The sequence below is a fragment of the Rhinatrema bivittatum genome, chromosome 1 (assembly GCF_901001135.1).
Source record: "Rhinatrema bivittatum chromosome 1, aRhiBiv1.1, whole genome shotgun sequence".
Taxonomy (NCBI): domain Eukaryota; kingdom Metazoa; phylum Chordata; class Amphibia; order Gymnophiona; family Rhinatrematidae; genus Rhinatrema; species Rhinatrema bivittatum.
In genome coordinates, this window is record NC_042615.1 from 284,958,628 (window position 1) to 284,985,052 (window position 26,425).

At 43.8% G+C, this 26,425-nt stretch overlaps 1 protein-coding gene across 1 annotated transcript in view; it reads right to left on the bottom strand.

Annotated features, from left to right (window-relative positions):
* Window positions 1–26,425, bottom strand: part of LOC115094676 (protein O-GlcNAcase-like) — a 96,228-nt gene that overhangs the window by 15,487 nt on the left and 54,316 nt on the right. Inside the window, exons 7-12 of the mRNA XM_029607929.1 lie at window positions 23,900–24,046; window positions 23,013–23,782; window positions 7,240–7,414; window positions 2,961–3,046; window positions 1,789–1,893; window positions 1,507–1,598 (exon numbers count right to left, since the gene is read on the bottom strand). Of these exons, the coding sequence (XP_029463789.1) occupies window positions 1,507–1,598; window positions 1,789–1,893; window positions 2,961–3,046; window positions 7,240–7,414; window positions 23,013–23,782; window positions 23,900–24,046 (1,375 nt within the window). The remainder of the gene's footprint in view (window positions 1–1,506; window positions 1,599–1,788; window positions 1,894–2,960; window positions 3,047–7,239; window positions 7,415–23,012; window positions 23,783–23,899; window positions 24,047–26,425) is intronic.

Genomic DNA, 26,425 nt, shown 5'->3' on the forward strand with positions numbered 1-26,425 from the left:
AACAAGGCACGATAATGAAAATATGAGTGGTATAGATTACAAATGAATCATGTGCCATCATAGTACGGTAACAATTCATTACAATATAGACTATGTGTGTAAGTTAAGCTTGTCTTTTGGGAACATATTAGGCGGTTTGAATTTAACATTAATATGCATTTGTAGGTTATAAGTAACAACTTCTAGTTTGGTGCATCCTTATCAATCAACTGTTTTTCTCCTTCTCTTTATCTTTATAAAAAGCTTGTTTAAAGAGCCAGGTTTTTAGATTGGTTTTGAATATTTTCAAATGTCTCTGCAGTCTTAATTTGCGAGGCATGGTGTTCCATAGCATGGGGCCAGCCAGTGACAGTGCTCTTTCCCTTACTTGCGTGAGGCGTGCTGTTTTCACAGAGGGGATAGTTAGTAAAGCCTTATTAGCAGATCTCAGGTTTCTTTGCGGGACATGTATGCGCAGTGCAGTATTAAGCTAGTCAGCTTTTTCATCGTGGATTAGTTTGTGAATTATGCATAAAGCCTTATATTGAATTCTTTGTTCAATTGGAAGCTAGTGTAATTCGGCGAGCGTTCCTGTAATGTGGTCATTCTTTTTTTTGCCAGTCAAAATTCTAGTAGCTGAGTTTTGTAATATTTGCAGTGGCTGAATTGTAGATTGTGGTAGTCCTAAAAGTAGGGAGTTACAGTAATCTGTGCTTGCGAATATCATTGCCTGCAGAACTGTGCAGAAATTGCTTAGTGTTAGTAGAGGTTTTAGTCTTCTCAGGATCATTAGTTTCACATATGCTTCTTTTATTTTCAATGCGATGTGTTGTTTCATGTTTAGCTCAAGGTCAATTATTACTCCTAGATTTCGTACGTTTATTGCTAGCTCAACGGCTTGGTTATTTTTAATTGTGAGTGTTGGTTGAATGTGGTGTATGTTTCTACGTTCAAGGTGTAAGAATTCCGTTTTGTCGATGTTTATTACCAGTTCCATCTGATTTAAGAGCTGTTTATTTCAAGATACATATTGGCAAGTTTCATTGTTTCTTCAATGGTTGAATTTTTGGCATTGTGTTGGACTAGCCGGCCATTATCAAAAACTGGTCACAAGTTGATGGACTTTACGTGTCCATGGTGAGATTGTTATGATAACATGAGTTACTCTAAAGGTGTTTAGTCATTCATTATTTGTGGGGTGAGATTTTGCTGAGGGAGAGAGGACATTCTTTGTTGGTTTTCATGGTCTGTTTATAGATTTGTATTTATGTGATTTTTATGAATGGAATATTGTACCCGCCTTGAATGGTAGAAAGTGCAGGTGAGAAATGGTTGTAAATGAATAACCCTCCTAAGGAAAGAATCATTTTCCCAACCACCGCATTCATTCCCACAGGCAGTAATGGCCTTGCTATCATAAATGTCAGATGTACCCCATATTGATTATTCTACGTCACAAAACCTCACTTGTTGACGGCTCAGCAAGGGGAGCAGTAAGCTATAATCCATCAGATCTTCCAGATTTACCTGTCTCCTATCAGGTCAGGATGGGCACAGAGTGTCTTAGAGGCATCTGATCCAATATCAAAACTCTCCCGGCACATTTGGTAAAGGCTGATCTGAAACAATCAGTAAATCCAGTCATTAAAAACCCACCTCACCCTATGCAGCCCATAACAGTGGCAAGGCTGCTGCTGCTGCTGTGCACTGACCAAGCCTCAAGCCAATCACCACCAACCAGCCTTGTTCAGGGTGACCTGCAGCCACCAACAAACTCCTTCACTGAAGAAAAGTGCCTAACAGCCATACCTTGTCTTTGGGCAGCAGAGGTCTGATGGTATATTGGTGGCTGGTTGGGAAAAGCGAAGGTGAATGGTTGAAGAGTTCTCCATTGTTTCCCACTGGCAGCAGCATCTGAAAGAAAGACAACGTGTTGCAGACTAGACATGATAACTCCCCCTTGATCCTGCCTATTCATGTGCCTGTCTGAGGCTATTAACAACGCACCAGAGCTGTGAAAAGGAAATATCAAATTATCCCATAGTGCCTTACACAGGAAACATGTTCTCTGACATAAAGGGCCAGATTTTTAAACTTCTGCGCAGGCGTAGATTTGTTCACGCAACCCGGCGCAAACAAATCTACGCCCGATTTTATAACATGCGCGCACAGCCGCATGTTATAAAATCCCCCCTACCTTTTATTTCCGAAGTTACGCCTGCCGAGGCAGGCGTAACTTGCTCGCGCCGGCTCGCCATCCCCCGGCACAGGCTGCTGTGCCGGAGGACTCAGGACCGCCCCCCTGGACCGCCTCCGAACCTCCGTCACGCCCCGGACCTGCCCCCGGACCGCCACCACGCCTCCGGACTTGCCCCCTACCCGCCCCTTTTTCGAAGCCCTGGGACATACGCGCGTCCCGGGGCTTGCGCGCGCCGCCGAGCCTATGCAAGATAGGCTCAGCGCAGGCAGGGGCAGCTTTTCGAGGGTTACACACGTATCTTATGCATGTAACCCTTTGAAAATCTGCCCCAAAGTGCACAAAAACCTAGAAAGGCAACAAAATCATAAAAATGTAAAGGCTATTTTTTTTTTTTTTAAATATTGACCTTAAAAACACAAAGTTTGAGAAGACAATGTCCTCTGTTTGGAATTCGGCATGTACTGACAACTTATTTCATGCCAATCTGTACCCTATCTAATCAAAACTCTTAGTGCTGCCAATAGGCTATATACCAATCCTGCAGAAAAGATACCAGCAACTGGAAAAGGTACAAAAAAAGAACTTCCAAATTCCTTAAAGTCTTAACCTACATTAGCATTTCTCTCCTGAAGTCTTAGCAGATTACCTTCATGGGAGATCTGAAACCTGCCATCCCTGACAGGCAGAATATTCTAACCTGGACCTCCAGTATTTCAGCACTGCAGCTCAGTCATGAGGGTAGCTCTTTCTAGGTTTTCCAGCATGTATTGCAATGTCATACCTGTAGCTCTCCAGCAAGGCCCCCTCTATATACCCAGGGCTCGGCGTCCACTCCCAGAAATATTGGAGAGGAGTTGCTACGGCACCCTGGATGGAAAAGAATTCAAGGGGAAAAGAGTAAAAATGAGTATAAAATATCAGTAGTAAATAAGACACATAGCTCTCATTCTTTGTGAAGACAATACAAAATTTAACCCCATCTACTCCCTTTTTTAAAAATTCTGTTGGCACCAAAGTGATTCATTTGTTTTGTAAAGCTGTTTGACATAACTGACCCACACCATTAGTTACAAAATGATGCGTTTAAATGGATTACAGCTCCCATGGAAAGCCTGCACCTTTTGAATGACAAAGAAATGGCCGCTGACAGAAAGTTAGACGAGCAGAGAACAAGTTGGCAACAAAAGAATCTCACAAATGGTGAAGGTAATAAATAAGAGGCCCCTGAAGCAGTGGTTCGAAACATGGAACCATGTTGGACATCAGATATGGGATGTAGCCATTCTTATGTTTTATAAGCATTGAAAAAATACAAAAATGTTATTTGATAAGCACATGGCAAAAGGACCACTAATATGTCCCGATTGCAGTGAAAATACTGAAATCTAAAGCATCCACAGGATGTTATGATGATCCTTATTTTGTAAAATAATCGTGAAGAAAAGCCAAAGTGTTGTAATGTTTACAGACTTTCTTTAAAGAAAGATGTATACAATTATTTGGGTTTTTAAAATTATGATACACACAATTCAATTGTGCACAAACCCCCTCCATTTTCAGACACAAGTTATGCCTGTATGCGCATGTCACTTTAACCACTGCAAACGTTATAAGCGCCAATGACTTACCTTTAACATGCCCCGAAGGTCTCTTTTTGTACAAGCAAACCTACGTATGTAAACTTTGGCATATCGAACACATAGGGTCAACACATGTGCCTAAATCCCTCTTTTGCATGCCTAAATCTCAAGTTTATTTGGAAATTAAACTACATACATTTGAGAAGATTTCAGTGCTTGGTAAAGAAAGAAGGAGAGGGAATGAAGAAAGAGGGAGAAAGGAAGAGAAAGAGAGAGAATGAAGCAGATGTTTATTGTTATAGACTGCCATTATATACTGAGAAGACAAAAAAAAAAACCTTATGCATACACTGGAAGCAGCTCCTCCAGGATCCCAGGGAGTCCTGCTCGCTCAGAATCCTGCCATCTGCATGCCAAAAATGTACAAAAAGTCATATTTTAGTAGACCAGATAGAACAAGCTGGCAAAGGAAGAGAAAGACCTGAAATCTAGGTCTCTTTAGACTCTCAGTGGGCCGGGTTCTGTCAGACTCCAGATTAGCCCAAATAGTCCAAGCTGCATGGGGTCCCCCCCTCCCTCCTGGCAAAATGTGAGCACAAGCAGGATGCAAGGTATTGTTGTTACTAGACAAATGTAAATAATCTTAGCAGTCACTGGAAAACAAGTCAAAAGTATTCAGGGCCACTGGGGAAAACCAAAATGATTATTTTATTTTTGATCATTTATATTACTTTGACTTTAAAGGTGCAAAATGCTGAAGAGAAATCCTAGTAATACCTACTATGTGCTGGGCTAGGGCATCATCTGAAACTTACAAACGTGAAAAATATCAAGATTATCTTAGAATACAGTTAAACAGTTGAAAAACCTTTTAACTCAATAGAAAGAGCTTATCAAAGGCAAAGACCAGCAAATGGGCAATTGGGTATACCAATCTGATAAGCCACCTGACCGGAAGGCTCTTCTCGGTTTTATCTTTAGGTATAATATCAGAGAAAGAGGACTCAGATAATGTACGTTTTTATACATCAGACACAAAACCTGGAATTGCACTCGTCCTCGCATGTTGCATCTGACAAAGTGGACTTTCGTCCACTTTGATAAATCAGTTAGTCTATAAGGCACCACCAGCCTTTTGTTGTTTTTTTTTGGCTGCTACAGACAAACATGGATACCCAGGCCAGGAGGCATGAGCCAAATTACAATTTTCCAAAAAACCAAATTGGTTGCAAATGTGTTGCGTGAGTGCTTATTGGCAGAGTGAAAAGCATGCTGAGAGGGTCTGCGCCAATGGTGAGCGGAGGAGATCGCTCAGGCTGTATAGAGTTGTGGATGTCACTGAACATATAGTTACAGATACACAGAGCACCTGCATGGTTTGCCCAGTGGTGATTCAACAAGTCCCAATAACTGGACTTCAAGGATTACAGATGCCTCTCAATGATCTGAGCAGGCAGTCATAAGAAAACTTCTCCTCAAACCATATACATCAATGGCACAAAAAAATCCCAAAAAAACCCACATAGGCATAGCAGAAATTAGCTCTGTCTAGATTTAATAATTATTTCTACATTTCATGGCTATCAGTTTCCATTGGTAGGCATGACAGATAGGAATATAGGTATAAAGCGAATTTCTGCTGTGACTGTGTTTTTGTCAAAGTTTGGTGGTTTCAGTGGCTTGTTCTATCAATTAATCGGCGCACCCAATTACTCTGTTCTTTAAAATTTTATTTAAACTCATTGGTTTTCCTCATCTTTGATTTTTATATTCAGTTTACAGTTTCCAATGGACGTTTCTGAGGTCATTTAAGAATACCAATAAGGTTTACACTAGCACATAAAGAATAAATTCCAGTCTTGAACTATTCAAGTAACGGATGCGCCAACTTAACAGAACCAACATGCTATATCCCCAATGGGCAGGGATCTTCCTAATGATATAAGTGCTCACACAGAGAGGAGAGGCAATGTGTTGCTGGCTTGATGTCTGAGGAAAGCTGAAGAAGAAGAGATTTGCCTTCCCAAAACTGGAAAGCAGGAGAAGCATCCACCTGTCTTGTGAGAGGAGAAGCTGGTGGTGTATTTTGCTGGGAAATCTGCATCTGACTCCAGAGCAGGATATCCATCTAGGTCATAGGATAAGAGAGCTAGCTCAAGAAGTTGCAGAACTTGCAGGTATTGCATCTCACCTTTGCTCTTCAAAAAGTCTTGAAAAGCAAGGCAGGCCAAGGGGGATTCTAAGAGCTGTATTTTTGTAAGTGCTTTTAAGTGGCTTTAAAACCCTGATATTTTACTGTTTCTGAAAGAGGAGCTTTCGTCAGCTATTATCACTTTTGCAGCAATACATTTTTCAGGCTTGATTTTCAAACATAGGGCTGGATTCACTAATGTCGCAAGGGGCAAGGGGCTAACGCCGCCCCGACTCCGCCCCCATCCTGGTATCGCACGCGATAAGGGACTTTTCGTATGCGAAATGTCCCTTATCGCATGCAATATGCTTGGAAAATGACTCCCATAGCCAGATAAGTAAGGGGGTCATTTACTAAGCAGATCGCACATGATAAGGGACGTTTCGCACGTGAAACGTTCCTTATTGCATGTGATACCAGGATGGGGGTGGAGTCGGGGCGGCATCAGCCTCGGAAGAGGAGGAGTTGGGGTGCATCGGGGCTGACGCTGCAAAGACTGCGCCGACAGCGAAAGGTAGTTATTCAGCGGGATGCCGGCAGCGATCGCACTGCGGAGGTGCGATCGCTGCAGGCTCGCACAGGACCACCCGCCGCTTCGCCCCCCGCCCCCCCGTTACCGCAGGATTCCTTATGCCTTGCGGCATTAGTGAATCCAGCTCTAGGTTAGCTATATAAGACTTATCTGGCTTATTTATAAAGGATATTCAGTAGCTTGGCTATGCTGCTGAATATCCCCAAATAATCACTAGCTAGCCAGATAAGTCTTATCGGGCTAACTTTAGATCTAACTTATCCAGTTAACTTAACTAGATAAGTCTGAATATCGACACATATCCGGTTAAGTTAACTGGATAAGTAGTTCCTCCTCGATCCGCCCACATCCCGTCCACTACTTATCTGCCTAACTACTTAGCTAGATAACTACTTATTTGGCTAAATGTCAACTGCTGATCACAGCCAAATATTCAGCTGCTGCCACTTGGCCATGTAAGTCATACTTATCCAGATCAGTGGCGCTGAATATCAACCTCTTCTTTTATTTGAACATTTTATTTCAGTGACTGTGCCACAAATCCCTTTAGGCCCAGGAGAAGGTTGTTTCCTCCCACATCTGGACGAACTGTCGGGGACTGCTTCACTTGGTCGGGACTGCTGCAGTACCCCGGGTCTCTAAGGGAAGACCCCGAAAAGCGGGGTACATAATGGTACTAGTGGTCAGCACCATGTTTCTTATAGGCTGATCTACATTGTGATCCCCCAATCCCCTTGGAGAAGTCAGAGATGCACACCCAGCCACCTGATGAATGCACTGGTGACCAGCACCATGTTCCTGATGTCTGTGATGTAGGGATAGAGGTCATACAGCAGCGCTCTGTTGGCGGATTTCAGGAAGTGGCTGTGCAGATGGACAATCTTCTCACATTGCAGATGGAACTTGTGAGACCGAGACCTCCACTCCTCACCCTGTCCAAAATAGGAAAAATTAAAACATTACAGCAGCATGAGAAGGAACGGAAGAGACACGAGTGAGAAACACGGCTACAGCCTGGACTCAGTGTGATGTTCAGGGTGCACCGAAAAGACAGACTTTGGTACGTCACACTGTACTGTTGCACCGTGGCATGGAATGAGTTAATCATAAAGGACATTAGGACAATAACTGCAACTAAATGATATTCTGGAAAAAAAAAAATCTGTTACAAGATAGGGATCCCATCTATGCTGACGGCAGAGGAGAACATCTGTTTACAATAATGGAGAGAGACTGGAGACAGGAAACTGAAGGGCTCTCTAAAACTATGGAGACTGAGTGAATCAGGAGTCACGGCAGCCAAACTTGGTCCTCAAGGGCCACAACCCAGTCTGGAGTTCAGGATTTACGCAATGAACATGAATGAGATCTACCTGCGTATGATGGAGGCATATCTCATGTATATTCATTGCAGGAATCCTAAAAAACCCAACTGGGTTACAGCCCTCAAGGGCAGAGTTTTCTATAGAAAGGGCTACCATACAATACAAGGAGCATCACAAAAAAAAGAGAATGAAAACAAAATAAAGATTGTCCTGGACACAATCAGAGGCAGTGCTGCATGCGGCCATAAGGTAGATCTAGGTTTGATTCCCAGGCCAGGCTTCTGCTTCTCAGGTAGACTGGGCCTGGGGCTGGGGATGCTGGGGAAGAGGCATTCAAAGTGCCCTGTTGCGGAAGCGGTCCCAGTCATAAAATGCATGGTAAACAAAGCTTAGCATGGGCTTGCAAAAAATTTTAACATGTACATTAAAAATCCACTTAGCAGGCGATTCAAAAAGAGTAATAGCATGGTCACACTATTCTTGTGCTTAGAAACCTGAAAATCCATTGGCTAAATTGTAGGAGAATGATATTTATTGAGGGCAAGCCAAATAGCATTATTAGGTTAAACTGAACATGCTCGGTTCTCTTTTCCTCTTGGTTCCTTCTGCTGGCTTCCAAGGGGTATGCAAACGGAGACAGGAATGTCTTCTTCCGCATTCTCCTTCATTATCCCTCAGCCACCTGCACAGCCCTTGTCAATTTTGGGACCTTAGTATCCTTTCAGTACCCCTGATCCCTGTGACCTGTGAGTACATCTCCCATCTGACCATATTGCTTTCAGTTGTGTATTTTTTTCAGAAGAATGTTGTTTGAAATGCAAGGCAAGGATCCACCTTCAGGGAAAAGGCATGAAAGGAGTGTTTTCCAAATCAGAGCTTATCTGGCACTTCAGAGACCAGTATGACAGTATTTCCCGCTGGAGTTTGGTCTTGATGTAGGTTTTGGCATGAAGCCAGTTTCTTTGTGGGCTTTTGTGAGTCTGTGCTGTTAGAAAAGAAGGAGCTTTAACAGCCCCAGATTCAAGGTAGTAGAGATCTGACCAAACTAGAGAAAGAGACAGAGAAAGAGATAGGAAGATATTCAGCAGCACCAGAGATGAAGGCCGGATTAAAGCCAACCGATGCCCTAAGCACAGCCCAACATTGGTGCCCCCTCGGCCCTTCCATTGCTTAACTGACAAGACGTAGAGGCTCAATGAGTGCTGAAGGTGAACTAAGAGATTACAAATTCAGTTTTCTTCCAGGCCATCCCCCAAGCCAGACCGCACAACTATATTAAAAATAAACTTTCTAAAAATTGTTTTTATTTAATATTAAATAGCAGTAAAGCAATATAAGCAAATTATTTACTTATAACTAGGGGACTCTGTGGTGCCCCCTTTCTCTCGGTACCCCGTGCATGGGCTTATTTTGCTTAAAGGTTAATCCAGGGCTGCCAGAGATGCAGCTGGTTATAGCACTGAAGACGTGGCAAAGGAAAAGGAAAAATCCACTGTGCTGTTGAAAGACAAAGCCAAGGAGGGTGCCTGGACCTGGGTAGAAAACCTTGCGGTGGAAAGAGGCACACAAGTGGTTTGAAGCTAGTGAGGGTGATTGAAGCAGAAAATACACATTGCAAATATTTTTTAGTGGTGGGACAAAGGTGGGCACCTGGTCAACTGGCACAATTTAGAAATTCAGCACCAGTGGGGCAGAAGTGAATGGGAATCACTCCCACCCCTTGAGGACTTGGGGGGGGGGGGGGGGGGGGGCACCATGATAAGCCAGAGGAAGTGGGAGAGAGGAGATCCTAGGGGGAGGGATTGGAAAAGGTTAGGGGCATTTTTGTAGGCCAGGGAAAGAGTTATTAGCTAGCAGTGGGAATTAATAGCTGATGCTCCAGCAAAGGAAAATTAGTTTCTTACCTGATAATTTTCGTTCCTGTAGTACCACAGATCGGTCCAGACTCCTGGGTTTTGTCCCCCCCCCCCCCCCCCAGCAGATGAAGACAGAGATGTTTTTAAAACAAAACTCCGCCTTATATAGGATGGTGCCACCTACAGTCCGGCAGTATTACGCAATGTCAAAGCAGAATGGCTCCCAAAAAAAACCACCATAACTATGTACACTAACCCTTCAATGAGAAAAAAATTTGTAACCGGTTCACTGAACCCTTCAAAGACCTGAACCTATAGAACTACTGGAGGACAATCAAACCAAATTTCTGCAGATCTGAAAACTGAGTAAAAATTAAGAGTCGAGTGGGCTCTCCCTCATGTTCATGATTCTTTTTGGGCGGGACTCTGGACTGATCCGTGGTACTACAGGAACGAAAATTATCAGGTAAGAAACTAATTTTCCTTTCCCTGTACGTACCCGGATCAGTCCAGACTCCTCGGATGTACCAGAGCTGTTCTTACCTGGGATGGGATCCGGAGAGGCTCCCCCACAGCACTCCTTCTCCAAATCCTCCAGAATCTGTAGCTTGCACATCCAGTCTGTAATACCTCGCAAAGGAATGCAAGGATTTCCAAGTAGCTGCCCTACAAATCTCTTGTGGAGAAACCAAGTGGCACTCTGCCCAAGACGCCGCTTGCGAATGAGTGGAATGAGCACGGAGCCCAACTGGGAGAGGTCTACCCTGCAGCAAGTAGGATGAGCTGATAGTCTCTTTCAGCCAGTGAGCAATGGTAGTCTTGGAAGCCATCTGACCTCGTCGGGGACCACTCCATAGCACAAAGAGATGGTCCGACGCATGAAAATCATTGGTAACCTCCAGATACCTCAGCAATGCCCTGCAAACGTCCAGCTTCTGCAAGCCCCCAGACAAGGGATCTGACCGGTCTAACTCCCCAAAGGCTGGGAGTTCCACTGATTGATTAAGATGAAAGGAAGAAATCACCTTCGGCAGAAAAGAAGGCACCATTCGTAAGGAAACTCCAGAATCTGAAATCCACAAAAAAAGTTCCCTACAGGAAAGAGCCTGGAGCTCCAACACTCTTCGAGCCAAAGTAATGGTGACCAGAAAAATCACCTTCAAGGTAAGATCCTTCAGCGTCGCCCTCTTCAAAGGCTCAAAGGGCGCCGAACACAGAGCTGTAAGAACTAAATTCAGACTCCAAGACGGACAAGGGTGCCTGACCGGAGGACGCAAGTGCTTTGCTCCCCAAAGGAAACGAGCCACATCTGGATGTGCCGCTAACGCTACACCTTGAACCGAACCACGCAAACAACCAAGAGCTGCTACCTCTACTCCTAAAGAACTGCATGATAAGCCCTTGGACAGGCCACTTTTAAGAAAACACAGAATATCCAACATCGAAGCCCAAGTTGGCGAAACCTCCCGGTCTAGACACCAGGATTCAAAAACCTTCCACACTCTGACATACACGAGGTTAGTGGATGTCTTACATAAATGAGGGGAGAGTGGCTACCACCGCAGGAGAATAATCTTTGCAACTTAGGCGATGCCTTTCAAAAGCCATGCTGCTAGACAGAAGCGATCGACTTCTTCCAAACAAACGGGTCCTTGATGGAGCAGGTCTGGGATTTCTGGAAACTGAAGCGGTCCCGCCACCGCTAGATTGAGAAGGTCCGCAAACCATGGGCGCCTCGGCCATTCCGGCGCTACTAAAATTACATGTGCTGGGTGGATCTCTATCCACCGGAGCACCCTACCGCACCCTACAGCAGCCAAGGCGGGAAGATGTGCAGCAGAATGTCGGTCGACCAGGGCAGAACCAGGGCATCTACCCCTTCTGCTCCCATCTCTCGGCGACAAGCATAAAATCTCGGAGCTTTGGCATTTCAAAATGTTGCCATGAGATCTATGTTGGGCCTGCCCCACATGCCGCATATGTGCTGAAAGGCTGCATCTGCCAATTCCCATTCCCCGGGATCGAGATGGTGCCAGCTGAGAAAATCTGCCTGCACATTGTCCACGCCGGCTATGTGAGATGCAGCGATGCTGGCTAAGTGCTGTTCCGCCCAGCTGATCAACTGATGAGCTTCCAGTGCCACCGGCTGACTCCTGGTCCCTCCTTGGCGATTGATGTATGCCACCGTGGTCGCATTGTCTGACAGAATTCTGACTGATCTCCCTTGGAGAAGAGGGCAGAACACTTCCGACACTAACTGCAATGCCCAAGTCTCCAGACGATTGATTGACCACTGGGCCTCCTCGGACGACCACACGCCTTGTACCATTCTCTTCTGGCACACTGCTCCCCAGCCGGAGAGACTGGCATCCGTGGTAACTACTGTCCAGTTGGGCACCTCCAGAGGAACGCCATGGGTAGATTGTCTGTCATCAGCCACCACGCGAGACTGGACCACGCCACATCCGTAAGTGGCAGAAGAAGAAGAAACAATTTGGATACTGGGTTCCATTGGGAAAGTAATGCGGACTGCAAAGGCCGCATATGAGCAAAGGCTCAGGGCACCAGCTCCAACGTTAATGTCATGGAGCTGAGAACCTGCAAGTAATCCCAGACTCTGGGAGTACTCTTGAGCAACAAGCCTCTCACCTGGCTTTGCAATTTGGAAATGCATTCTGTGGTAAGAAAAACTCTTCCCTTCTGAGTGTCGAAGAAAGCTCTCAAATATTCCAAAGACTGAGAGGGCACAAGTCTGCTCTTGGAGAGATTGACCACCCAGCCCAGCGACTGAAGGAGTTGGAGCACTCTGTGAATCGCCTCCCTGGCCAGCATTTCCGACTTTGCTCGAATCAGCCAGTCATCCAGGTAGGGATGAACCAGAAGTCCTTCCCTCTGAAGATGGGCTGTCACCACCACCATTACCTTGGTAAATGTCCTGGGCGCGGTGGCAAGACCGAAGGGCAGAGCCCGAAACTGAAAGAGCTGACCCAGAATGGAAAAGTGAAGAAACCACTGGTGGTCTTGACAGATGCCAATATGAAGGTAAGCTTCCGTGAGATCCAACTATGCCAGAAACTCTCCCTTCCTGACTGAGGCAATGACCAACCGAAGCGTTTCCATGCAACAGCGAGGTAACTTGCTTACACTTTTGAGGTCTAGAATGGGCCAAAAAGATCCCTCTTTCTTTGGCACCACAAAGTAAATGGAGTAGCAACCCTGTCTTTGTGCCTCTGCCTGTAGCTGTAGAAGTTGCTGCAACGTATCCTGAACCACTGTTCTCTTGGTTGCATAACTGCAGGGGGAGACGAGAAACTGGTTCCGAGGATGCCGTGCAAAATCTAAAGTGTAGCCTTGAATTATCATGGTCACTACCCACTGGTCCGAAGTCACCTTGGCCCACTCCTAGAAGAACAGGGACAGCCTGCCCCCTACCACCGGCACTGAGGAGTGGACCGGCGCCCCTTCATTGCGAAGATTTGGACCCCGGACTCGGCTGAGCTGAACTGGTTCTGCCGAACCTTTGGCCTCGAAAAGGCTGGGACCAGGACTGCTGCTTCATTGGTGCTGGACAAAAGGAAGAGCTGGGCGCTTTGGTCGGCCGATACCGTCGATTCCCTCTGAATCTGGCCCGGGACGAGAAGAAACCTCGAGACCGAGGTCTGTCTTCCGACAACCAATGAACCTTATTGTCATCCAGAGATTGAATCATATCTTCCAAGACCTTTCCAAAAAGCAGTTTACCCTTGAAGGGCAGAGATCCCAGTTGTGCCTTAGAAGACACGTCTGCCGACCAGTTTCATAACTACAAGAGCCTACGGGCGGAGACCACCGATACCATGGATCTTGCCGACGTCCACAAGAGGTCGTGAAAGGCATCAGCGCAGTAAGCCACCGAGGCTTCCAGACGGCCCGCCTGGACAGCCTCCTCATCCGAGAAGCCAGCATTGGCTTGCAATTGCTGTTCCCAGCGGAGTCCTGCTCTCATAGCATAGTTGCTGCATATAGCCGCCCTAACTCCCATAGCGGAGACCTCAAAGATTCTCTTAAGTTGCACCCCAGGCGCCTGTTTTGCGTTACACTGTGAACCGATGTGATATCATTGATGAATGTCGGTATATAAAAAACTTTAAATAAATAAATAATAAATAAATAAATAAATTTCCTGTCCTGTAGGTCCTTGAGCGCTGTCGCCCCTGTGACTGGGATCAAGGTCTTCTTGGTTACAGCAGAAACCACCGCATCTACCTTAGGCACTCGCAGCATATCCAAAGCATCCTCTGGCAGAGGAAATAGCTTATCCATGGCCTTACTCACCTTTAACCCGAGGTCCGGGGTATCCCATTCTCGGAACAGTAAGTCTGTAGCCGAGAAAATGAAAAGGAAAGGTGGGGCAGGACCTCTCAGGCCCAACAATACAGGATCCATTTTACCTCACTTGGACTCCTTAGGAGGGCTGTCAATGCCTAATTCAGAATAGCCGGAATGAGAAGTCCAAGCTCCTCTTTGCGAAAGAGGCGGACCACCTTAGGGTCATCGCCCTCTGCAGCCTGCGAGCCCCTTTCTGCCTGTTGTGGATCAGGATCCGCATCTACTCCCTGCGGGGACTAGGGTTGAGAGTCCGGATCCCCTGGGTCTGTATCTTGCCCTGAAGAATCCGTATCCAGCTGAGGGACCCCAGTGTGGAGGGGACGCTTAGGCTTGGCTGGACCCACACCACTGCAAGGCCTAGCACGCTTCTTAGCATGGGACTTAGACCCTATGGGAAGCAGGCTGCGCCAGTTCTCTTTCCCCAGGGAACCTCTGTTGAGGAGAAAGCGGAGGTGGTAAGCACCCCTCCCCCATGGCTGCCTGAGTAGCAGACCTGAATGTCTTCAAAATGGCCTCCATTCCCGCGCTGAGCGGGAACAGATCAAGTGCAGCCTGACCAACCACAGCTGTTCCTGAAGAAACGTGTGCAGGCTTAGATCTTGTAATCTTTTTTGATTTTGAAGCACCGGAGAAGCCCTCTCCCCCCGGCAAGCACTCTGCACAAAGTCCTTCATGAGAGAGCCGCAGCATCGGGAGAGAAGAAGAAAGAACAACAACCACAATTTCAGTGAAAAAAAAAAACAGCCCCCCGTACCAAAACGCGGTGAAAACAAACACCGGGAGGAGAGAAAGAACCGACCTGCTGCTAAAACCGAAAGTAAATTGAAATCCTCTTTTTTATTTTTTTAAACTTGCCTGCAGTGGTCCAGCATACTTATCTGTCAGGGTGGAGTAAGCCGGGCTCCCCGGTATCACACCCGAGCTGCCAAAGTCGAATAATAGGGTCCTCAACCCTGGTTTGCAGCTGCCTCAAGACTAGCAGGGGATGGCCCTCTCAGGACCTGCCGACCCTCTGGGAGGCTGACCACACAGTTTCCGAATTTGGAATCCAAAATTTCCTTTGCCTCTTTTTTTTTTTTTTTTTTTAACAGCCAAAATAACTAAGGTAGACAATAAATCTATCCCCTAACACTGACCAACTGTCCTAATAAAAGAGATACACGACCATCTGCTGGAGACAGAGGAATACTGCTGGACAGTAGGTGGTACCACCCTATATAAGGCGGAGTTTTGTTTTAAAAACATCTCTGTCTCCATCTGCTGGGGGGGGGGGGGGGGGCAAAATCCAGGAGTCTGGACTGATTCAGGTACATACAGGGAATGTATATTTAGGTACTGACCAGGCTGAGGGGAGGGGACAAGGAGAACCTGGTGCCACAGGCCACCAGGGCTTATTTGGATAGGGAAGACTTGAAGAGAGTAAGCAAGGGCTTACAGCCCCTTTAAGATAGTGACTCAGGGAATGACACCAGTCCCCTTAGCTTAGCAATGATCCCGAGGGAAAGTTAGCTACATCTCTTGAAGTGTAACTAACTTTCCTAGAGTAGTGCAGTATGTGAAGTTTTGCACAAGCCATGCTACTTGTTATCAGAGTAATGACCTGCTTTGCATGTATTTGCATGTGATGCAATTAATTACTTTTTACTTTGCATTGCCCCAATTTCTTTTTCACTAAGCTGCAAAATCCCCAAATATCATGCGTTATCCACAAATAACACATATTGATTGGGAAACAGAACACATTATTGTGTGCTATCACAATTTTGCAGCTTAGTACACAAACCCCTTAATCTGCTATGCAAGCATGAGACAATAGCCAATTCCTACAAAACCTTTACTGCATATTACCAGCAGAGACAGCAGGAAAAACAGCTTGATTTTAACATTGATTTACATCACCAAAACGTCAGTGACTTTGTAAGTGAAAAAGAAGAAAGAAACAGTCAAAGGAGTAGTTTAAATTTCTTGTCCACCACGGAAACAAATCAGATTATTTTCTACTTCCTTCCCCCAAGGACTCAGAGCTCTTACCTAAAGCAGGCAGGACTCATAGTGAAAAGATCTAGATGCCTAACTTTATTGCTCACTTTGATAATACTTCTAGAAGATGTTTGTAGGAATTTTTCTCAACACTTGTTGCTCTTAATTTGCCTCAATTAATCATTGACCCTACACATCACACTGGACATGTTTTAGATTTGCTCTGGGTCCCTGAACATTGGGATGCCAAAAGTGGATTATCAACATAAATGTCTCTCCTGTTTATGGTCAGATCATCGCTTGATAGCTTTCTTTCTAGAGGTTCCTCAGAGTAACTTAGTCAATGGCAATTCACATGCACCATTTCAAGGTCCAATAGACCCTAGACCCTGATAAATGTATGTCTGAATTGGTCTCTGCATAACATCTTCTAGATTATAGTGGTATTGAGGCCTTGACTCACTCCATTGTCAATTGATTAGAGTATCTTCTTGAAACGGTGGCCCCTCCTTAAATCTATTAACCCTACTCAGAACGTTTTTAGTGTACGTTGATCTAAAGAGTTGGCCTCTAAAAAGAGAGATGTGCAAATTTGAACAAGCATGGCATACATATTAGACTCAAGCCTTAAAAGATTATTTCCAATTAGCCTGTATAGAGCTGCTGTTAATGACTGTAAGAGACAATATTGCACCTCATTGTTACAGCTGACTATTGATCGCCTTTGTGGTAACTCCGACAAACTGCTCAATTCTGAACAATTTGCTGATTACTGCTTTAAAAAGATAACTCAGCCCCATGAATCTGCTTCTATTACACACTCAGATTTAATAGGCATAAATGTGGCAGCTTTCTCTATCCACTGCTAAGATTTTCAAACAGTTCTTTTCCTTGATGCCCTTTTTGGGTTTTACGAAGTCTTCAATAACAGTTTTTAGAACGTCTCACTGCAGTATTGATATATGTTTAGTAGAAGGCACAAGTTCCCATCTTTTTTTTAAAGAAAGTTTTAATTTGCCCAGTAATAAAAAAGGGGAAACTTACCAAGTGAGGCAGTATCTACTTATCAACCCATGTTGAATCTTCCCTTGCTAACCAAGGTATTGGAAAAAAAAATGTTCTCTTCCAATTTTATTAATGATTTTGATATTTTAGACCCAAATTTGTGCTAATCATAGCACAGAAATGCTTTTACTGTCATTAGCTGACTGTGTTACGTCTGTTGGATCTGGGTGTGGAGCAGCTATGATATCTTTGGACAAATATTTGCTTTTCCCCATCAGTTCTGATGTTTTGGTTACAATAGAATCCCTTTCATGTTGTTTGCAGGTAATCAGCATTTCTTGCTAAAACAGAGGATCTCTGGCTAAGCAGAATGCCTATTCCAGATCACTTTTTGAACCTTACTGTTGAGAGGGTTCCTCATTTGTTTTCTGATAAATTCACTACTGCTACAATTAAGTGCAGTTATTAAAGCAGGGTTTTATCGTCAGCAGAGGATTTTCATGCTATTGTTCAGGCTTTTGTTACGACCATTATTGCTTACTGCAATTCATTATACAGTATGTGGGCCTGCCAAAATATTGTTTGAAAACCCTACAAATTTTACCAAATTCTGCTGCTCATTTGATTGTGGTTTGCCCAGTTTGTGATCATATTATGCTTGTTCTAAAGAAGCTTCCTTGCTTATCTCTTGTTAGTGAATCAATTTTAAATTATTGACATTGGATAGAATCATTAAGTTTTCTTTTCCTTATCTTTTGCAATCTGCTAACAAGTATTTGCATGTAGTTCCTTCATTTAAAGAACAACATATTCAATCAACCTGCCACTGAGAGGCCAATGTTATGGAATGCACTTCCACAGGAGTTTTGTGACATTAATGATTATATAATTTTCCTCGAAGTTAAAAGCCTTCTTTTTTAGAATGGCTTTTGAATGATTTTATTTCAGTTTTTATAGCTGCCTTGATAAGGATGTCATTCAGTTTATGTTGGTCTTATTTTATGTGTTCTGTGGGTTTGATTTTATAAATTATGGGGTAAATTTTTAAAAAGCTGCTCAAGCACAAAGGCCCATATATGCGAGTATATGGGCAGAGCGTGAGCAACACTTACTTTAAAACTGTCAACTTATGCGTGCGTGAGCACGTGCGCGAATTAGAAACATGTATAACAAAAGGTGGTGTGTTAGGCGCAGGTCGGGGCATTCTGGGGTTGGGGCCAAAATTTACAAGCGTAAATCCCAATTTAAAACCGGCGAACGCAGCGCACGTTGAGTTGTTACCTGCGCATATAAACCTTTGCTCATGATCAGGTATAAGTCTGAAAAAAACTCATAGCCAAAAACTGACTGGGTGAGGGGTCTGGGTAAACTGGGGGGAATTCAGGCTGAAGAACCAAAGGGGTCTGGATGGCTTAGAGATAGACAATAGGGATGTGAATCATTTTTCTGATGATTGAAAATATCGGACGATATTTTCAAACTCATCAAAATTTTCGTGTGGTTTTCTTATCGTTTTGGGGAGGTGGGAAGAAACGGCACACTGAAAAATAACCCCCAAACCCACCGCGAGCCTTTGAATCAAATTATTTCTAATTATTTCGAATACCCCACCCTCCCGACCCCCCCAAAACTTTTTTAAAGTACCTGGTGGTCCAGCGGGGGTCCTGGGAGTGATCTCCTGCTCTCAGGCCATCGGCTGCCACTAATCAAAATGGTGCCATTGGCTCTTTGCCCTTACCATGTGATGGGGGCTTGGCCCACACCATTTTTTAAGATGGCGCTGGCCGTCCATTGCTCCTACCATGTGACAGGGGCCGGCCAATGGCACAGATAGCCCCTGTCACATGGTAAGGGCAAAGGGCCATCGGCGCCATTTTGTTTACTGGCAGCCGACGGCCCGAGAGCGGGAGATCGCTCCCAGGACCCCCGCTGGACCACCAGGTATTTTAAAAAAGTTTGAAGGGGGTCGGGAGGGTGGGGGATTTGAAATAATTAAATTTAAAGGGTCGGGTGGGGTTTTTTTTTCCAGCACAAGACAGCCGAAAAAAAACGCTAAAAACCACGGGAACGAAGATTTCCCGAGGTTTTTCCCTGAACCCGATACCGGAAACGAATCCTGTACCGATTCACATCCCTAATAGACAAAGGGTGGGCTAAGTGGTCCTTCAGATGCCCATTTTAAAATGTGCTCATTTGCACAAGTGAAAGCCGACAAGTCCTAAGGAAGAATACACAAATAACATTTCTTATGTGCCAGTTTACCCTTCCTTTGGCACTAGCTGCATGGTAGAAACTGAGGGGGGTGTTACATATGAAAAAAAAGATCTCATGGATAATCATGTGGAAATCCCAAAAATCTAATTGGGTTGCGGCCCTCAAGGACTGAGTTTGGGGACCTGCACTCTAGACCATTTCTCAAGTTTAACTAGATCTCTTCTCATGTTTTCATTTTTCACACCTTTCCAACGGGTGTTACACTTGCTGGATTGCTCACCTCTCACTGGCTGGCCCTGAAGTTTCGCTGCTCCAAGCAGCCCGAAGTTGCTGCCAGCCCACATGATCTGATGTGCCGGCACCGCTGACTGCTGGGATGTCCTCTAGACGCACGCGCACAGCGCGCACCAACATTTAAAGGCCCTGCAGCAGGAACAGTGAGGGACAGCGCCTTACAATGACATTACATGGCCAGGTATTTAAACCCCAGCCATGCAACCCTCCAGTGCCTCTGCAATGGGTTGACTCTATCGAGAGTGCTAGTTGCTGCTCCTGCGTTTCCAGCCTTGTCCTTGTCTTCAGCCTCATCCAGTCTTGTCCTCATCTTCAGCCTTGTCCAGGCTTGTCCTCATCTTCATCCTGCCTGCCCTTGGACTGATTCTCATTACTGACAGCCTGTGATCTGACCATCCTTGCTTGCCACCTGCCTCAACCACAGCCTGACATCGGAGCCTCTCTTCAGCATATACATCAGAGACTGCCACCTAAGACCTGCCAGCCCCCAGAACCCAAAGACTCAACCCGAGGGGAAAGGGGATGGTTAAGGCAAAGCTTCAGTTCAGTCTTTGCACCATCCACTCCACCAGTTGGCAGTGAGGACCTACAGGGCCTTCCCTTTAGGTTACATCAACCTCACCCCAACACAAAAGTCCACAATTCTAACAGGGGGTTTACCCTGTTGCAAATTTGGGTTTCATCCACATAAAGGCAAAACTTTCCTGAGAGAATTTCCATAGTATAGCTTAGGACAATATTGAAAACAACTGGACAGGGGACCAATTCCTGTGGTACACCACTGGTAATCACTCTTTCCTTGGACTGAACTGTTTACTACTACCCTTTGTCACCTTTCTCAACCAGTTTCTAATCCAGTCAGTCACTTTAGGACCCATACCTAGGGCATTCAGTTTGTTTATAAGTTGTCTATGCAGAAATCCAGGTTTCTGTCCTCTGTCATTCCTATGTCTGCCTCTTGATGCCACTGAAATGATCACTTTCTTAAAAAACATCACCAGAGGGACGGGTGTTTTATGGTGTTACAAAATGCAGTCACTGCTATGAATTCCTTAACTTAGTCCCTGTCTACCGTTTTGTGTGTCACACAATTCTCTATCGCCTTTAGACAGAGATAGAGAGCAAGCTGTCATAATCACTACACAGCACTTGCTGAAAACAGAGACAATCTCTGTGAGCCAGTACATCTCTTCCTAAAGGCACACACTGTATTCTTACCCCTGCTGGTAAGTAAGAGCTTACAGTTTCACTCTTCTAGTAACACTGCCGTGCAAAGTGCACAAGAAGCAGAAGTACAACAATGCACTAAACCAGTGACTAACAGCAGCTTCTCTCTCTGAACTCTTTTTTTTTTTAGTTTTTCTTGGAACTCTGAACTCTGAAGCAAGGAGTTTCGGAACCTGTGTGTTGACTCCCTGAAATAAGTCACACAGCTGACTGCAAATGAGATCTATTCAAGCTTAACTTTTTGTTTTACTTTCAACTAAAAAAAAAAAATTAGAAAGAAAGACATAAGCAGGAATAGGCTGAATGAAATATTTTGCTTGCACGTGACTGCTCCTGCTCCTTGCCTCATCCCCCACTGGTTTCAGGCTGTTTGAGACTAAGTAAAATAAAATGTGCATTGCTTAATGCATCTCATAAAGTTTTAAAAGGCGGCAAAATGAAAAACGAAAATGAAGCACATTTTATTTTGTATCATTATTTTGTTTTGCTGCCAAAAAATCTAAAAAAGTTTTCATGTTTTTCATTTCATTTTAAAACAAATGCATATCCCTAGTCAATGACCTTTGTCCTCTGGGAATGTATTGCTTGGAAATACATTTGCCACCTATAAAGAAAAACAGATTTATTTTTGAAGTGCTCAAGTGTGTGTCCATGTGTTTCCTCTGCTGCCTCCTTTTCTCTCTGTTATTCTCTCCCTCCCCTCCTGCCTTCCTGTAAAACTTTTCTTTGTATAATGTGTAGGGGGAGGGCCAGACTAGGTTAGTCACTTGCCCCTGGTGGAAGCACTCACTGTAAGGAGGCCTTCTGCATTTATGAGTAACCAGGAGATGGTGCTGGACCCCCACTGCCATCCCCAAAAAAGATTGTCAGGGACAGATGTTTAAATAAGAGCAGTGCTCAGTGGCCAGGCCAGACCAACTCCAGCAATGCCAATTCCTTGGAGCCTGTATTTTTCTACACCAGTATGAATCTTCTTAGGTATGGAGCAATGCTTGAAAAAGCCTATGCAACATTTCACTGTTTTGTTTAAGAAAACATTTGTGGTATAAATATATGTATGTAAGTATTTGTGAAAAAATGTATTAGTTGTGTTTTGTTTTGTTTTGTTGAAGAGAGGTATGGTCAAATGTATTCATCCCAAACGGTTTATTAGTAAAATTGTACAGGGTCATATCTGTTCATGGCCTTTATTTTTCAGGCTCTCTGTTTCCCTCTGAAGAATATGCTCAATTTAGCATGCTCATGATAAGTAACAGGCTCACCTGTTAACAGCTGTCCAAGGGAGTTATTTTCCAACTTGTGTTATGGCCTTTTCTCATGCAAAAAGCACCATAATGCAATGCTAATTTGGAAAAGGGGGAGGAGTTTCTGTCTAAGTGGGCTGGCTTTGCAGTTTGCATAGTGGAAATAACTACACCTTTTTCATTGGCATTAAGAACCTAGCTATAAGGCCTTTCTAGTAGTTAGATATTTATACCTCTATAGGAGGCCCACCTAGTAACTCGAGGTGAGGTTTAGGTAGTAGTGTAGAGGTTAGGGGCTACTTTGACATGTAGAGTGAGACAAATGAACAGAAAGATTTGATGTCCTTCGGAGTGAGGAAACTCATCCAAAGATGAGATTTGTACAATGTTCTCTCAACCTAGCTTGATAGACTCTCAACCTGGGTAACATCAAGCTAGGTTGAGAGAACATTGTACAATGTTGCACTCTGAGGTAATACCTATGCATAGCGCACAATGCAATAAATAGGCTATTACCATAAAACATACCCCTCTTCCTATCACATGCAATAGTTTGATGAATCTTGCCCCAATGTGCTAAACCCTCAATTGCATACACTTCCTTCATTTGCATAAAGGACAAATACCTTTTTGCATGCTAATGATGATATTTTCCTAAAACCTTTTAATGTGCACATGCATAGCTCACTATTTTTAATGTGCATACCAGGACTTTAACATGCACACTGTTTATTGCACAGAACCGTAATGGCCAGAATCATGCTAATCAGGTTTCAAGTTCAGGAGGGAGCCATAATCTATATTCCCTGGTTGAAAGCTGTCACTGTGACGGTTGGTCTACATTGTGATGCTGGTGGTGGTATTAAAAAAACTGCAGGAAAACACTGGAAACTTGTGAATGAACACTCGTGGTGCTAAAGGCCCAGTAAAAGCTGAAAGCCAAACAAGCCGGTAGCAACTGATAGGTCAAAAAGAAATAAAAACAAAAAAAAAACCTCCCAACCCCCAGTGACCTACCTTCTGACCGTCACTCTTCTTGCCATTAACACTGACCAGGTCACTGTGTGCTCTGAGCCACTGGAACTCCCTGAGGAACTGGCCAGCTTCTTCCCCATGTTCATATGGCAGATAGTACAGGTCTACCAGAGTCCTTAGGTCGCTCTTAGTCAGCTGATCTCGGATCAATGATGGTACCACCTTTTCTAGTATAATTTGTTCTCTTATCTCTGGGCATTTTCTTACAGAAGTGGTTACTCCATTGGTAGGAGACATCATAGGGCACTCTTTGAGTCCTTTCTCGTTAGATGATACTTCAGTGGCAACATTTGCACATTCCATCTTCCTCTCAGCCTGCATGAAAGGACAATTGGGAGCGACACCCATCCCAGAATCCTTTCCACTGTCTGTCACCATCCTGTGCTCTTTTTCAGGGTTCGAGGAGATCAGTAAGATATTGCCAGAGGTTTGGTTACGGCTCTTTTCCTTTACCGGAGCCCTCACCTCCGTCCCATAAGCCTCCCTGACTGGAAATGATGGGCCCTTTCCTCTCCACAAAGACCCTGGGTTAGTGGTCTCCATTTCTATCTTAGAAGGTGAATTTACAAGTTGGGAGTTAGAATGAAAGATGGAATCCTTTGATTTCATACAATCATGGTTAATTTTACTAGTCTGTACTGACCCTGAGATTGAGTCAAAAGTACTTCCCCCCTCAGTCCAGGGTTTGAAGGCTGCCTGTGACTTGGGGTCCATAGTGTCTGTTTTGAGTGTAGCTACATGGGACTGTCTGCCTGTGTGAAGAAAAAGGACAAAGTTATAAATTGAGAACGACTCTTAACACCTCCTCTGCTTCCTGGAAACACACACACACACACACAGCATAAAGAAAGTAACATCCTGTATCTTACCTGGCTCCATGGGCTGATGGATTTCCCTGACCCAGTCCAGAAGAGCTTGATCCAGGGCCTCCTGGGCATTGTAGCTCAGATCCCATTCTGATTCTATGTCCTGCGACTGTGGAACACCCGTCTTGTAGCATTCCACAGCAAAGGACCCTATTCCAAAAAATGAGGTGGGAGAGGGCCAGTTACCCATAGAAACCATCCAATAAAGAAGAAAACATTTATACAGTTGTGTGCAAAAGTTTAAGCACTCCTGGTCAAATTCTATGTTTCAGTGAATCACTAAGTGATCCATATTCAGAAAGCTGGCGAATTATCCAGCTAAATTCAGCCAGATAAATTGTCCTGTATATTCAGCGGGATAAACATCCCGCTGAATATATTTGCCTAAAATTATCTGGCTACCCTTAGACCTAATCGGCTATGTTTGAATACAACCAGTTAGGTTTAACGTTATCCGGGTACATGTACCCGGATAACTTTAATCTTTAGTCTTAACCTGCTATATTTTATAATCAGTTAAGTGGCTGCTAAACAAAAAAATAAAAGTTTGTGAGCCTTTAGACTAGATCCTGCAGCCCCCAATTCCACAAAACACTTTGAAATAAGTGTGGGTTAGAGCCTAATTCTCCCCCCCCCCCAGCTGACCAAATTAAATATAAAAAGTGGGTGCTAGTTCCCCAAGGCCGGCCTCCTCTCCTTCCTTAATATTTTTGGAAATATCCTCACGTCGTCTCCTGCCCTCCCCCCTCCCAAAACCTCTATCTCTATCCTATCTACCCCATGACCTCCTCGGAACCCCTGAAACTCCAGCCAGGAGCATAGTAGTGTCTTACCCCCCTCTCAGTTCCTTCCAGCATTGCTCTCACAGCATATGATAATGTTGCTGTCAGAGTTTCCACTCATTTTTTTTTTTACAAAGTTAAACACAACATGTTTCTGCAATTTTAAATGTACTGAGTTTAACAGATTGAAAATAATACAATGGTGAATGTGGCATGTGCAAAGGTTTGGATGCCCTTCCAGTTGATTCATTATTACTTAAAAAAAAAATTGTTAATAAAGCCCAAAAAGTTGATTGACTCAGGCCTTCAATTAGCCAGTTAAAGAATAAATACTCTGACCCTTCTGGCATTTCAGGATGTGATTCTGTCTACTTTCAAAACCATGGACTTCTCTAAGCAGCTGTCTGAGAATGTGAAAATAATGATAATTCATTCTTGCAAAACAGGAGAAGTTTCTAAATAAAATCTCTAAATGCTTCCAGCTATTAATATCAGCTGTCAGAAATATTGTTAAGAAATGGAAGTTACATATGTTAGTTCTAATTTTTATTTTGTCTTATGTAATATTTTGATATTATAAACTGCCTTGATGACATTGTATCAATTAGTGGTCAATCAATTTAAATTATTATTATTATTATTATTATTATTATTATTAATAATAATAATAATTATTATTATTATTATAATAAATTGCTGTGAAAACAATGCTATACTATGGACATGTGAACTAGTGTCACTAAATTTTTCAGCAGGTTGTTAGCAATGATCTGCAAGTTTTGTTATGCAGATCTGATCACTCTTCAGGCAGTTCCAGATCTTGTGCTTCCAGATCTGGTCTTCCAGATCTTGTACTGATTTCAAGAGTTCCATGTAACTTCCATTTCTTAACAATGTTTCTGACAGTTGAAATCAGTACCTGGAAATGTTTATATACCATCAAATATACACAAAACCCTTGTCATTCAAACCTGACTTTTTCTTTGTCCTGCTGTCATTTTATTTGGCTTCTTGTATCTATGCTCCCATCTATCAACCAGCTTCAATTTGTTTATTTCATTACTGCTTATGGCTTGTGTCTCTCTCACACTATTTTTTTTCTTCACTGTTCTACTTATATTTGTATGATGCTCGAAAATTCTGCTAATGCCAGCAAAGTCAGAAGTGAAATATAACACTGCCAGATTAGCAGTCTGTAGATTCTATTTTTAAATTCAGGACAATTTGTCAGCTCCCTAAGTGCAGCATCTGCAAATGCAGAATTTAATTCTAAATAAATAAATAAATAAAAAGGGTACAAAAAAAGCCTGTCAGAAATGATGGTGTAGGCCAGTGTTGCCTCTGAGCATTGCACCCACACTGTTACACAGACAGAATTTCAGTGCTGCGTTTGAGGGACTCGCAATCCTTGTATATATGAGGCAAGGTGAAAAAGCCGTCCTAGTTTTTGTTATGGGGCAATATGTTATTCTGTCTACTTGCTTTTCACTCTCCTTTACCAAGTTCTGGTACATTTCTCTTATAATAAAAGAGGGAGACTGAAATTGAATACAATTCTCACGGGAGAATTGTAGAATGCTAGCAATATCCTTGCTGATAATTCTTTTGCTCCAGTTAAGTATTCTCAGTGCTATAGCTGCTGTACCAACATTAGCAATGACACCCAGATCCTTTCTACTGCTAAATTCCTTATGCTGCAGCTGATGCAACACATTTATTACTGTTAACAATGAGGTCAATATTCAGT